Source organism: Trachurus trachurus, assembly GCF_905171665.1.
Source record: "Trachurus trachurus genome assembly, chromosome: 17".
Classification (NCBI taxonomy): domain Eukaryota; kingdom Metazoa; phylum Chordata; class Actinopteri; order Carangiformes; family Carangidae; genus Trachurus; species Trachurus trachurus.
In genome coordinates this window covers 9,370,973-9,385,875 of record NC_139900.1, presented here as the reverse complement: position 1 = coordinate 9,385,875, position 14,903 = coordinate 9,370,973, and the positions used below count along the sequence as shown (strand labels likewise).

The 14,903-nt window shown below is 43.5% G+C and overlaps 1 protein-coding gene across 1 annotated transcript in view; it reads right to left on the bottom strand.

Annotated features, from left to right (window-relative positions):
• Positions 1-4,774: 4,774 nt before the first annotated feature.
• Positions 4,775-14,903, bottom strand: part of lig1 (ligase I, DNA, ATP-dependent) — a 79,879-nt gene continuing 69,750 nt past the window's right edge. The window contains exons 25-27 of the mRNA XM_083991110.1: positions 12,208-12,351; positions 11,164-11,256; positions 4,775-4,969 (exon numbers count right to left, since the gene is read on the bottom strand). Of these exons, the coding sequence (XP_083847236.1) occupies positions 4,895-4,969; positions 11,164-11,256; positions 12,208-12,351 (312 nt within the window). The 3' untranslated portion in view covers positions 4,775-4,894. The remainder of the gene's footprint in view (positions 4,970-11,163; positions 11,257-12,207; positions 12,352-14,903) is intronic.

The window sequence follows — 14,903 nt, the reverse complement described above, 5'->3', positions numbered from 1 at the left end:
GGCGGGGTGGGGTGGGGAGAGGGACACAAAAGGACAGAGAAAGGTGAAACCTGGCAATTTTTTTTTCTTTTTTTCTTTTCCTACTTTTTTATATTTTATAGATGACTCCTTTTCTCTTTGCAGTTGAAGGTAATCCATAACCCCGCTTCAGGGGACACCGCCGAAGACTTTAAAGAGAAACACAGTGGGGACAGTTTTAGCACCGACGAAGCCGACTTCATCTTCTCTCACATCTGTCACAACAACACAGATCAGCTCTTTTTTAAATCGTCGCCCCACACTCCAGAGCCCCCCCCCCCCCCCCCCCCCCCCGGCCACTTCTTAACATGTAGCGAGGCTCAGTTCAGAGGTTGTGAGCAGGTAGGTTTGTAACTGCAGCTCCCCACCCCCCCACCCCGCGGGACCCCGGTCTGAACGGGTGACTTGATGTGAACTAACAGCACAGCTGTTTGAACACGGGCGAGGACCTTGGTGGAGACGGAGGCCGCTGTGCTGCAATGCCCCGCAGGCGCGTGATGTGCGACAGCTGCTGCCTTTGGTAAACATCAGTGACACATATACACACACAAACACATAGACACACACACACAGTTAACCAGACTCACACATTTTCGCATGCAGACGATAAAAAATAACAACAACAACCCTATTTACACATGTACAGAAGAGGAAACAAATAGACGTCTCAGTGTGCAGGCATTTACACACAACGCAAAGGTTCACAGAGACTTCCACGCTTCCCCTCCACTTACACAATCACACGTATACAAATTAAGCAGAGACATTTGCCGCAGTCAACCTTCAGAGTAACTCGCAACAAAAGCCCGGATCATACGGCACGCAAAAAAAAAAAAAAATGGAATAGGATTCATTACATATTTGCATTTTCAATATTTCATGCTCTGTTGCTTGTTTGATTTCCATTAGGGTCTTTTCCATCCCTCACACTTGCTGTTTCAAGCCAACTTCTAAAACAACAGCGCAGCTGACAAATGCCATTTGAAATTCAGATTTCGCCACACCAGGAAGTCCCTTGTTTCTATTAGACGAGACGTGATGATGATATTCAAGACGGGTGTCAGATGTAACCAAAGAAGTGGAAGCCATAGCATAACAAAAAAAAAAAAAACATTTTAAATCCTCACGAGGCAAAGGAAGTGGATAAAAGCTGATGAGAGAAAATAAGAGTACTGTACAGGAAAAAAAACTGTGGTGGAGAAAAAGGGCGGGCAAATTTGGATTTGGAATTTCCATGATTATTCTACCACAATGGTGTCCTTCTCAACCTCCCCTTCAGCAGACACAGGACACAGCCCACACACACAAATAATAGGCAAACCATCAACCCTGCAGCATGCATACTTGCATACAGAGATGGCATAACAAATAGATCTCTCAAGCTCTGGAGGATAGGAAACAACAAACCTCTCGGCATGTGAAAAACAGCCACAATACTGTGCCACATACTGTGCGAGTCACCACAGAACTGGCAACATTTTACATGTAAATATCCTGCAGTGGAGCCAGGGCTGTAAAACTGCACAATTGATATATATGCCTCCGTGCTGCCGCAGGAATGCCAGTGCTACCGCTGCTCACCATTTATTTTCCTGCATCTCATTGTGTTTCGGTGCAGCACACAGCAACAACCTGCTGCTGCTGGTTTAATGGAGCAACGCAGCGCTGATCATCACCTGGTGCACAGTCACCCACCACCCAAAAGATCCAAACACGTGGAGATCAGAGTCTGCACAGCCCGACTAAGCTGAGAGATAACGCTGATGCTTTACAGGTGCAGCGTGTTCACAATGCCTCCGACAGTCGGTGAGTTTTCCCTTTGGAGCCATAAACGTGACCTTCATGGGGGATGTAGGGAAAAGGTCAGGTGATCGTCCAGGGATTCCTCCTCTGCGGATTGAATATCATGGAAATCAACTCAGGACCAGAGATCCTGGAAGATGAGTTTCAAACACTGAGATGACGCCAGTTTTTGTTTTTAACCGAGAGGAAACTCCTTTAAAGACCTGGGGCCTGTTGTTCGAAAGTAGAATAAAGATATCCAGGATAAGTGGGAAAGCCAGGTTGGACAAAGTCTCCTAAGTCCATCCTAACAGTTGTGCACTTTGCCTTAATGATGAGCAATGGAAGTTGATTCATTGCACAAATCTGAAGTAAATTTTATACAACACATGGCCAAATGTGCAATAGGTGAAAATTAATTAAATAGCTATTAGAACATTATGCTGTTTGGTGCTTCAATAAATTGCCGATAACAATGATGAGGTCTATAAATTATTTGGAAGGTGGTTGCTCACACTCACTCAATTTTATTCTTATTTTCTTACCTCAACCAATATTTAGGGCAATATAATGATAACATATTTTATGAAAATAATTTTGAAGGCCTAATTATGAAAAAAAAAAAGCCTAATAAATATTGTAAATGTTTCATGTTTTTTGATTATTGTTAAAGGGACAACGAGGAGTTTTGGAAAAGCGAAGCGTTTTCACACTACATTTATGAGCCTCCGCGCGCACCGTAAAATTCTTTTGACCGGCGCAAGACGGACTCATGTTTTCATTCATCAAGAATTAAAGTCAGAGGTTCAAAGAGGTTCACATACCGTCGGAGTTCCGACCATAAACGGCGATTCAGCTGCGTTATTCTCATGACTCGTTGCGAAACCGAAAGTAAAAAACGCTGGTCGGCTCGACCAGCATCTCCGCCACCACTAATAATAACAAAATAACGATAGAGACAGAACGATATATTTATCGAAAATGGGCCCATTAACAAGTGTGGGTAGCGGAGATTCATCCACATTAACGTGAGACTTTTTTATAACCGAGTAGAAACTCCTCGTTGTCCCTTTAATGCATTTTATTTGTTTATAAATCAGGCCAATATGTACAGTAGGCTACATAAGAACATGTATGAAACACGTTGATTTCTGATCAGAGTGACGGCTGACTTCACAGATAAAGACAACAGAATCAATTAAGCCTGGCTGTTAGCCTCGTCTGGAGCAGGCTAGCTGCAGAGAATAAATCACCATAGTAACTTGACCAGGATAAAGCTATCCAGCTTTCCAACAACCGACTTGAGGCTAAATTCAGCCAGGATAACCAACATATCCCGGCTTAATCCCTTATCTAGGTTTCGAACAACAGGCCCCTGTTCTTAGGCCCAATCCCAATTCTCCTCCATTAACCCCTTGGTTTCAAGTGCACTTGCTAGATAGATTCTCCTCAATGACGAAGGGATAGTGTTGAGGGATAGGGAATTTTACCTACAAATTGGGACACCACTTCATGCAAATTAGTGTAACGGACATCTTCACCTAGGTTACGCGTATGGTCGACGTACGCTATTTGCCCTCATTTCAAAAATGGCAGCTCCAGTGGTGGCGTTACTGATTTCGTTGGTTTTTATTCTCCTTCGTCGCATTATGAGCACAAGCCTATATAATGTGTGCAATATTTACCAATTCGGCTCGCTGCGTATGGCTCAGTGTTTTCCAGGACTCCAGTAGCTCGTTGTGCGCAGCTCTCGATTTCCTTCCCCTCAATTCGGAGTGTGCATCACACGGCCCTTCAAATTAAGTGGGGATTTTAAGGGCACTTAACAGCACTTCCCTTACTTTGTCTTGAAGTTTGGGACACTCTACCCCTCTGCGGAAAGCGCAAAACCAAGGGCTAGGGCTGATTTTGAGGGGAAGTACGAGTATTGGGACGCAGCTTTAGTTTCTTTTATAAAGTCAGTGACGTTAATTCGAACTGACAAGTATTTGTTTAGAAACCGGGTCTTGACTGACCAGCGTCATTGATGTATATCTTTCTATCTCTACTTATGCATCCATCCATCCATATGTACGTATACATTTACATATATACTGTATGTAAATGTGGATATCTATACATGAATCCATACACATACAGATACAGAGCAGTTTCCACTCCCAACAGTTCTTATCTTCTTTTCCTACACAGTTAGAACCAGTCACCTGTTCCAGCGTTACAGCTGATCCGTGTTCGTGTGTCTACTCGTGTGCAGAAAAACTCAGAGTGAGTCAGCGTCTGTCAATGTCAGACGACTTTCTGCACATTCATGTTCGGCATTTAATGCACTTGGGCCTCGTGCTGCAAACACAAAGCGGTTCCATCTACGCCGCAAGCACATGGTATCGCATCATTGTAGAGGAAAACCCACAATCCTCTTTGCTCGACCGTGTAATAACCACCGTCCTTGGCTCTAAAACTACCCCCCCCCCCCCTTCCCCTCTCCAGCAGCCTCTGATTGATTCAGGCAGGACAGTTAGTGGATTTCCATCATCTAATGCAAGCTGTGAGTGCTTCTCTTTTGTCCCGCTGTTTGAGCAACTGTCAGTTCCTGCGTCTTCTCCTACTTATGTTTCAGGCAGCCGGCAATCTCCTTGGCCTGTCCTCTTATTACCGCACTCGATGAATGCACTTTGCTGCCACCTTTTGAGTGGCCCGGGCAGAAACCAGGCCAAGCTGGGAGTTATTGGTATGCTGTGCATACATTTCATGTTTTGCTGGGTGGTTTTGCACAGTGAATTTTTGATAGGGATCTATTAGCAGCAGGTTTGCTGTAACTGCAGAGTCGATCTGGGTTGGTGTTTTTTATATTTTTTTCCCCTGGAATTTATGTGCACTGTATGCAGCAAGAGATTTACACAATTTTCTCCCTCTGAATGAAAATCGTAGTCGGTAAAGGAGCAGCTCCGATGAATCAATACAACAAATGAAAGGATGCTTAAAACCGGCAACAGCCTTTATTTTCATTCAACATTACAAAACCAAAAGAAGCTATTTACAATTACATTGAAATTGCCATTATTTATTATTCCCTCCCGCCGATGCCTTCAGATGATCAGTAGTAGTCCTCTGGGTCGGCCTTCTCCCCCTGGTTCTGGATCTGCTGCTGCTTCTTGTACAAGTCTGCAATCTGCAGAGAGCACATGAGATGGACAGAGATTGAGCAGAGGGAGAAAGAGGGAGGGGAGAGGGTTTTTTTTATGAAAGAGTAAGCATGAAAGAGAGAAGGCAGGATGGATGGATGGATGGATGGATGGATGGAGGGGAGGAAGGGAGAGAGAGATCATGAAGTCAGGTCAGTAACATGAGGAGGAAAAGCTAAAAATAACAGTTTGATTATTCATATCCCAGCCTTTGAAGTCGGCGACTCCCAGCTGCCGACTGGGAGACGGAGGTTGCGTTTGCTCCAGCTCACCCCGGGTTTGGTTTGGTGGGGAGGGGGTGGAGGAGGGTGGGGGGGTCTGGGCGAGGAGGTGGAAGGCGGGACAATGAATAATGTGTGAACAGCAGGCGAGAGCAGAGTCGGCAGCAGCGCGAGTAGCTGTGCAGCGGGGCGGCGCGGCGATGAGGAAAAACAATGAAACATCACATTACGTTTTCCTACACAGCATCCAGGTGAAGCTTTGATTCTCAGCTGCCTCAGTCCAAAAATGTTCAGGCTCAGTGTTTTCATAATTCCCTCTGAAGTGAATGAGCTTCGGTTTCATTTAAATTCTCTCTCTCTCTCCCTCTCTCTGCTAAATCACACAACGTGAAACTCTGTGTTGCTTTAACAAGTGTGTGTGTGTGTGGATCCCTACAGCGTTAAATGACCTACCTGACAGAAGTTTGATTTAAATGCAGCTGATAACTTGACTCCAAACTCTTAACGAGCACAGATAGCAGCTCTACAGGTAGCAGAGAGGGGCTGCTGATTTGCGTCACTGAAAATCCACATTACGGTGCGATTCGCATCTAATGAAGGCGACGACACTTTGGACTCAGGCAAAAAAACAAAAATAGACTTTTCTGAAGTTTCATTTAAGTTTAAAAAAAAAAAAATCCATGCGAGAGAGACGGATGGATGATTTGAGTTGGATGTCGATCAGTTAGCACATCCACATCCGACAACTTTTTGATGCTGATGAGTGCGTGTTAATTGCATTTTTTCTTTTTCTTTTTAAAGTGGAGAATGAAAACAACTCTTCAAAATGGCAGCCTGTTGTGCGACGCAGCTCTGGAGAGTGGGACATGTTTACAAAGCAGAGCCCGTGCGCTGCCAGCATTTGTCTGGCTGGAGGTGGTGGAGGAGGAGGAGGAGGCGGCGGCTCGCTGATGGATTGATTTTTTAGTTCTGATTCGCAGCCAGACACTAAAGCGTCCTCAGATATTTAGAGAGTGGAGGAGTAGAAGGAGAAGAAGGAGAGAGCCTGCTGCTGCTGTAATACTGATTACCACCACGGACTCCTCCACAATGAGCGGGAAAACGATTTCTCAGCATTAATGACCGAGGATGTCAAAGCATTTTTGTTGGATTCACTAAATGTTATCTATCAGGCAAACATGACAGACGTTGTGCAGCGCCGCTTTTGTTGCGACAGACTGGAACAACAGGCGTAGAAAAGGCCAGACTTCTGAGACGTGGCCCAGGGCGTCTGCTTCTGATCAGCTTTTTGTTGTTTTTTTTAAAGTTGCAAAGTGGAGATTGTATAGCGTGAGGTAAAAGAAACTTGATGCCTTAATAATCAAGACGTCAGGCAATAATCGCCCTTTCTCTGTCAGCGGGTTCGATCAGCGGGAGTCGCTCACTTTGCTGAGAAGTTAGAGGCGCCCGTTTCTCATCTCAGAAACATGACTCGTCTTCTCCATCACTCTCTTTCTCTCTCTGTGTGCTGCCAAAGCTCTGATACGTGCATCCATCACCTGCAGAATCAGCTCCTGCAACAGCATCATCTATAGTTCATCATCCTACGTCCTCAAACTTCGCTACATTCACAACTTTCCTCCACTTCCTTCCCCCCCACCGCCTCGTCTTCCAGATCCTCCACTGGTTTCCTGTTGCAGTTTAAAGTTCCTCCTCCTCTTCACCTACCCTGTCCTCCACATCCAAACTTCCTCTCTACACCCGAGGATGAAGCATCAAACCCGGGGTGACAGAGTTTTCTGCTCCAATCCAAACTCACCTGAGACTGGATCGACCTGAACTCATTCACGTCACTGATCAATAACCACCTGATTGGAGCTGCTTCTAATCTCTGCTGGTGCTTTTCTCTTCTCATAAATGTTGTTAATGTGATTTTAAAGGGATAGTTCAACATTTTGGCAAATTGGCCCATTGCCATAATAATCCCTATAGTCATAGCAGTAGGTTTGTTACCTTTAATTGTCGGTGCAAGCTTTTTTAGAACGGCGGAGCAGAGCCGCGAGCTGCTCAGAGCTACGCTACGGAGGCTAATGGTTTCCCTCCTCAAACTCATCAAATACACAATCCAACAACTCCACAACGCTCTGGTGGACAAGTTGTGAGCTGCACATTCACCACGCTATGAGATAATAACACAACGTTACCAGACAGAGTTGTTCTAGAGGGAAATACAGAGACTGATGATGAAAAACTGTCCCTGAAGGCAACACGCATCAGCGGTTTTGCATGAATTTCCCTCTAAAACAACTCTGTCTGGTAACGTTGTGTTATTATCTCATAGCGTGGTGAATGTGCAGCTCACAACTTGTCCACCAGAGCGTTTTGGAGTTGTTGGATTGTGTATTTGATGAGTTTGATGAGGGAAACCAAGAAATCCCATGAGCCTCCGTAGCGTAGCTCTGAGCAGCTCACGGCTCTGCTCCGCCGTTCTAAAAATAGCTTGCACCGACAAATAAAGGTAACGAACCTACTGCTATGACTATAGGGATTATGGAAATGGGCCAATTTGCCAAAATGTGGAACTATCCCTTTAAGTGTCTGAGGATGTATCATCATTATTATTAGTAGTATTAGTAGAAGTAGTAGTATTAGTTGTAGTAGCAGTAGTAGTACTAGCAGCATTATTAGTATTAGAGGTGAGTCACAGCCTGTTCTCCATTACTACCTGCAATATACAGGTAGTAAAAGTCAAATAAGACCAGTCTCTTGTTTTGGAAACAGTAATTGAAACTGACATTCAAATGTCATTTCCTGTGAATCGTCAAAGTAAAAGTCAAATGTTAAATGTTTTCAAAGCTGAGCTGCAGCAGTTTGAAACGTTCAGTTTGTTTTAGCAGCAACAGAGTCCCGGTCTGTGAAACTGCAGTTATGTAAATAACAACTATATTTTCATCAGTGGAGCCACTGGCTCGGTCACCACTGTTAATTCGTTCGGTGACAGTGACTAAAGTGGGAACGGGAACGATTTTTTAATTTGAATAAATTTCAGTCAAGTCATTAAACAGAACAAACAACGACTGTGTTAGTTGAGACAATAAGTGGCAGATAAATCAAACTCCTGGTCGTCCGGCTCCACGGCTCACTCAGAGCAGACGGAGAACAGGTTTTCTCTCTCTCCACCTCCACCTGCGACTCTGACCATCGCTCATTCACACAAATACTTGACCCACTTATCATTCAGGATTCTTGCTCGGTTATTTGATTTGCTGAATTGAAAAATCCACCTCCCGACTGTCAGGAAGAAACAGTGCAACAACCTGGGAAGTGTTTAACTCTGATTATCCCTCATGTTGGCACTAACGCTGGCAGATCTACTTTCAGCTGCTGTTCAACATTTAAATGAAACGAGCTGCAAAACTGCCCTCAGATTACACTCGTACGTTTTCCCCACTGAGATTTTAGAGCTTTATTATTTGACGTATTTTATGATTCCTCCGGCTGTTTGTCTTAATTCCTGTGTTTCTAGTGTTGTGTAGGTGGACTGTTGCTTGTTCTCTTGAAAAAAAATTGAAAAGGAAGAAGAAAAAAAAAGGCATCTTAATGAGTCTGCCTGATTAAATAAACATAATAATAAATACGTGGCCCCGGGTCATCACAGGAAAATAAGTGGAGCAGCTCTACAGGAAGTAACCTTGCGTATTGAACAAGTTGTTTTTGTGATTTTTTTTTACTAATGAATCTACTTTTTTTTTTTTTTTCGCCTTTTTGATTCATCATCATCTAATCTATGAAACAGGATCAATTCCCATCGCAACTTTCCAGCGCCCAAAGGAAGGTAAGAAAAATAACAATAATATTTATTGATAGAGTTGCAGGAACCAACTCACTTTCGTCCATTTTGGTTTTCTTTATAAAACCAAAAGATTTGGAGTAATCAGTCAGATTATTAATTGAAAGAAAAAAACTAATTTGTTAATGATTTTCTGGATTTTTTTTTCTCTCCGTGGTGCCTCACAGACCAAATGCTGAGTCGATTAATCAGGAAACTGTTCAGCAGATCAACAGAAAATGAAAATAATTGTTCTCAGCCGTATGATTATTTTTCATTGCTGTTGTTGTTGTTGTGTTAGTCCTGTTAGTATGTACAGAGAGAAACACAGAGAGCAGAGTGGTTTCAGTCCGAACAAAGCGGTGGTTCAGTTAGTGCAGCTTGTTTGTATGAGGCAGCTCATTCATGTCGTACACAGTGCAGCAGTGGTACAGCGATGTGTATGTTGACTTGTGATACAGGTGGGTTACACAATGATGAAGAGCTGCTGGGTCAGACAAAACCCATAATTTTAGAATAAATATAATCTAAAGAAAAAGGTTAAAAACTAATGTATGTAGTCAGCAAACGTTGCTGTTGTGTTAACACATTAAATGATATCTGATGTTTAGTAGTTATATATCAGTGTGTTTCTCCAACCGTTCAACACACTTCCCTGTTTCCTGCATCACATTTTATTTCCCAGACTCCATCACTGCGCTCAGAGGTGCTGCCCACTAAAATCAAAAACACACCGGTTGTCCTTGCAGAGCTGTTCACCTGTGAAATTTTACAGGACAGCGACTGTGAAGTGACCGTGATGATGACGAAGACACATGATGATGATCATCATCATCTCCTCTACACAACTGCACGACTCCTGCAGTGACACGGCCCAACAAACATACGACTGGACTTTATCACAGATGGGGCTGACGGACGGACATGTGGTGACCTTCATGTTCCAGCAGCAGTGTGCTGAGACATGAAGGTCACCACATGTCATGTCAGACCAAACTTTATAGCTCCAGATCCCCACTCACACACACACGTGTTTAAAGGAGACATATTATGCCCCTTTTCTACAAACTAAAATAGTTCCCAGGTGTCTTAAAGACAACTCTGTGACATGCTTTGGTCTAAATCCCCCAAGGATCAAACATCACAGCTCTTTTCATCCTCTCAACACAGCTCTGTTCAGAACGGCTGGTTTCAGTGCCTGTCCCTTTAAATGCAAATTAACCACTGCTTGCCCCGCCCATTCTACCTGTACTCACAGGTAGGGGTGGTATTATGCAAATTCGAAACCTAGTTACATCATTGGAAGACAACTGAGGGAACAGCTCATAAAACCACATGGATTTCATCCTAGGGAGCCTGCACATTACAGATTCTTATATGTATATCCCCTTTAAAGACTAACACCACTGCGTACCAGAGGAAATTCATGTTAAAACAACTCTGCCCCTACTCTAAACAGTCTCCTGTATCGTGGATCCTCCTGCACTGTCTCAGCAGGAGACAAATAAAGTTAGTACGGTAAATAAGTGTTGAGTCACTCACGTGCTGATCGAACTGTCCAGACCACTGACTTGTAATGAAGGAAGCACCGATCCCATATTAAGATCGGATATCGGCCCAGATATTGACTTGACTATTGACAGTTTATCAATTCAACAGTGGTATCGGTTCAGTATCTGGTGATAACGCTAAACCCAGGTATCGTTTTTTCAGCATTGGGACTGAAAGAGCTGGATCGGTGCATCCCTACTTGTAAATGTGCTTTTTCTCGTGGAGTACCGTCTGATTAATCAGCTGTCTGCTCTTTATATCAGTCGAACTCTAACCTACACACACTCTAGATATGATGTTTGGTAATTAAAAAGTGTATTTGATGCTCGACCGTCTTCCTTGGTGGAGCGCACACACACACACACACACACACACACACACACCATGTAGATTCTGTCCTAACTGCAGCAGCCACAGGTTTGAATCCAGTCTCTCTCTTTCTCTCCGACTCTCCTGTCTCTTCACTCTCCTATCATAATAATACCCTAAAAAAAGAAAACTACCAACTATATCTGACAGCTCTCTGTTCTCCACCGTGCCGCTGCTGATTTCACACCCCTGCTGCTGTCGTCTCCTCCCGGCTGCGGTGAGCCTGACGTACCTGAGCTCCGGTCGTGGCGTCCTCTGGTTTCTTGTCGTCTCTGATCCGAAGGAAGCGGGGGAACCGCAGAGAGATGCCCTTCTCTGGATCCACCTGAGGGCAGAGACATGTCGACAGATTCAGACTCAGCAGAACTCAGCCGCCGGTATGTGTGTGTAAGTATATGTGTGAACAATTGTCCTGAAAATAGTAGAGCTGTGTTGAATTACATTTCTTTTCCAGCTGTCAGAGTTTGAAAGCTATTAAAATCCCTTTAGTTCAAGGCTTTAAAACATCAAACCTTTTCAGTTTGCTGTTCCAAAAAAAATGCACTCTTGTCCTACTTGAATTTATCTGCCTCTCATCGTCTCTTATCACCTTCAAAAACTCGTGTATTGCACATTTTCCTCGTGAATAACCAGGATGTGTTGAAAAGGGAGTAAGTGGATGTGAAGGACCGCATTCAACAGTTTTGATGGATTACATGACATGAAGGACTTGAGTGAGATTCATCAACAACAACTCTGCTCCAAAGTGAATTTTACTAGAAATCTGAAGATGTTGGATGTCATAGCTCATTACTGAACTGTAATCAGTGAAATCTGTATGGCTTCTGGTTTATAACAGCCTCATAACTAATTTAAATAACACAGGAAAGACTTAGGAAGTGCGTCCCATGTGTTTAATAATGAGCTTAAAGGAAAAGTGACTCTGCAAAGCTACAACTGGCAGATTTTTATAACCTAAAAATGGTAAAAACATTGAAAACCTAGAGTGTTTCCTCTTAAAAAGCCTCCAGACCGGCAGAACTTGTGCATCTCGAAGCCATTCTCCCTCCGCAGGGATTACAATGAGAGTCGTATACTCTTGATGTTATGGCAAACACTTTTATGTGCGCTGTGGGACCAACACGCCGCCAATAAACAAGTATCTGTTCCATTAAATCCAGCATCTTTTACAACATTTTTTAATAACTCAATTAAGAGCTACTAATTGTGACTCCTCATTGCGGGCGACAGAGCGGAACCGGCTGAATCTCATTAACTCTGGGGCTGGAGGACTCACCAGTCCCATGGCGGCCTTGTAGATGGGCGACAGCGACAGGTCGGCGCACTTCACCTCCCAGACCTGCACGGCGTCCAGCCACACGTCGGGCTCAGCTGATGGGTCGAAACGGTAGTAGGCACGGGGCTTCTGCAGAATGTGATCCTGCAGGAAAGGTAAAACAAATGGTGAGAAACAACTTAAGGAGGACTCATAATCTAAGTTCACAGGTATCAAACATAGCTTTTATTATATTAGTGTGTTAAAAACTCTCTGTATGTGGACAAAAGCTTCAAATTACAATGCGTCAGCTTCGATGACATCACTTCCTCAAACCATAGACCAAAACGGCATCTCTATGCAAATGAGAATGACTGATGCATCCTGGGTAATTTAGGGGCAGAACCTGGCATTTTTACATTGCACTTAGTGGCTTTTTGTGTTTTGATGGAGCGTAGACTAACTAACAATCAATTTGAATGTTTTATTTTTTTGTTTCTTTTGTAGCACTATGTCTCATAATTATTTTGACACCCTCTTTGAAACCCACCGTTCACGCTATCTTGAAAAATTACAATTAATTAATCTAGCGGTATGCTCCTTTAGCCTCCCACAATGATCAATGACTCCACACAGTGGCCAGAAATGTCTGACCCAGACATCTACACGTATTTGGTCGAATCACCGGGGAGGTTTTGGCTAAGTGTTGTCTGTAAATAGCCTGTTAATAGCCAACTTTTTGTTAGTTAGTTTGTCAAGCCAGTTAGGCTGAACTTTTCAATGGAGGGATCCCGGGCGCTGCCCCTAAATTACCCAGGATGCCTCAGTCACTCTCATTTGCATAAAGATGAGTTTGTCTCCCTTGCAGCTACAGAAGATTGGTTTATTTTAAGGAGGCTTTCTACAAGAGTTTGGGGCCCATTCATCCAGAAGAGCATTTATGAGGTCAGACACTGATCAGACTAATTTGAGATTTTTTTTTTTTTATCTACTTATGCAACCAAGAAATTTGCTGTTTTGTTTTTGTTTTTGAACACTGGTGAAACGTGGAAGAGGCGACTCAAAGAACCCGGTATCTGTCATTACAGGTGTGAGGATCATGAATGAAAAGGAACTGTGAATATTTGCTGTGCAAGTTGATATGTACAGTGTGCGCCCCTAAATTTTCTGCTTGCGCTCCTAAAATTTAAAGTCGGGGTCCACGGTGAGAAAAAAAAAGGGAGTCTGGAGCCTCGTCTCAAAAGTCTTGGATGGGCTCCGTGTGGACCGATCAACTCGCCCAGTCATAACTTAATGGAGTTTGTTCTGTGCACTGAGGCAAAGTCATGCTGGAACAGAAAATGGACTTCCTCCAAAACTGTTCCCACATAATATTGGAGGCAAAGAAACGTCCAAAATGCAAAATGTGAACGTATATTCATAATACATAATACATGAGTTTCACTATTTGAATTGAACTACTGAAATAAATTAACTTTTCCATGATATTCTCATTTATTGAGATGCGCCTGAAACACAACTCCTCCTCCATCGAATTTTACAGTTGGTACTAGCCACTGGTTAGGGTAACGTTCAACATTGACGTTGTGGTTGGTGATTCAAGGTCTCTCAAACCATTTTCATCCAGTCTGAGTCACTGTGGTTTATAAACTCTCCCACTTTGCAGCAACACCACTCAGTCGATCATCAAATCTCTCGGAGGGAAGGCGGTGACATCCTCTTTCAGTACCAGTTCAGTGAACGACCCATTCATTCACAAGTATTTCTAAAGACAGACTACACAGCCAGGAGCTTCATTTTATGCACCTGTGGCAATGGGAATGAATGAATGAATGAATGAAACACCTGATTTCACAATGATTAAGAGATTTGGGCTGCGATAGCTCCGAGCCTGTCAGTGCCTCCTCCTCTCCTGAATAGCAGGAGATGTGCTGGTGCTGTTGGAGCAGCGACCAACACATCCTGTCGACAGATTGTGTGCATTTAAGAAAAAAAGAAAAAAAAAGCTGGTATTTTGTCCCTGACTTTCAGGCGTCTGACGTTGACATCTGTCCATCGTCGGTTTCAGAGGGATTTCTAACACTTGTTTGAACGCTTTTATTGCACTTAACGTAACAAGCTGTCAACCTGTCTCTCCTCCACTTTGTGTGTGTGTCTGTGAGGATGAGCTGAAACACACATTGGTGAAACAAAAAGCAGGAGGAGGAGGAGAGAGACACAAACTGTAGATACGAGCAAAACCCACTAGAGACTTGATGTGTTGAAGAAAAAAAAAAAAAAGAAAAGAACATTTTAGATTCTGTATTTTTAATTCTGTAAATGTTTTTCCTTCCTTTTTTTGTTTATTAGCAGTGCAAATGTTCCCAGGGCAGCGGAGGGGGAAACACTGCTGTACGCACATGCAGACATGCACAACATAAGAAAATCGGGTTGATGCGTTCACAGAGAACCTGAATAAAGAGACAGAGACAGACAGAGCGGCTGTGGACGCCCTGCCGGATCCTCACAATCACTTCCCAAGAGACGACACGGAGTTCGAACGCTCGCGTATTCAAATACCCCGAGGGGCAACATGAGAGGGTGATTTCCAAACCGCATCATCAACACACCTACATGAAAGCTCCCATTCACAAAAACATCCATATGCTTGTTTTCGTTTGCCTGAATTTCACCTCTTAGGGGGTGAAGTAAAAGAATAAAATAAAAACAAACCCATG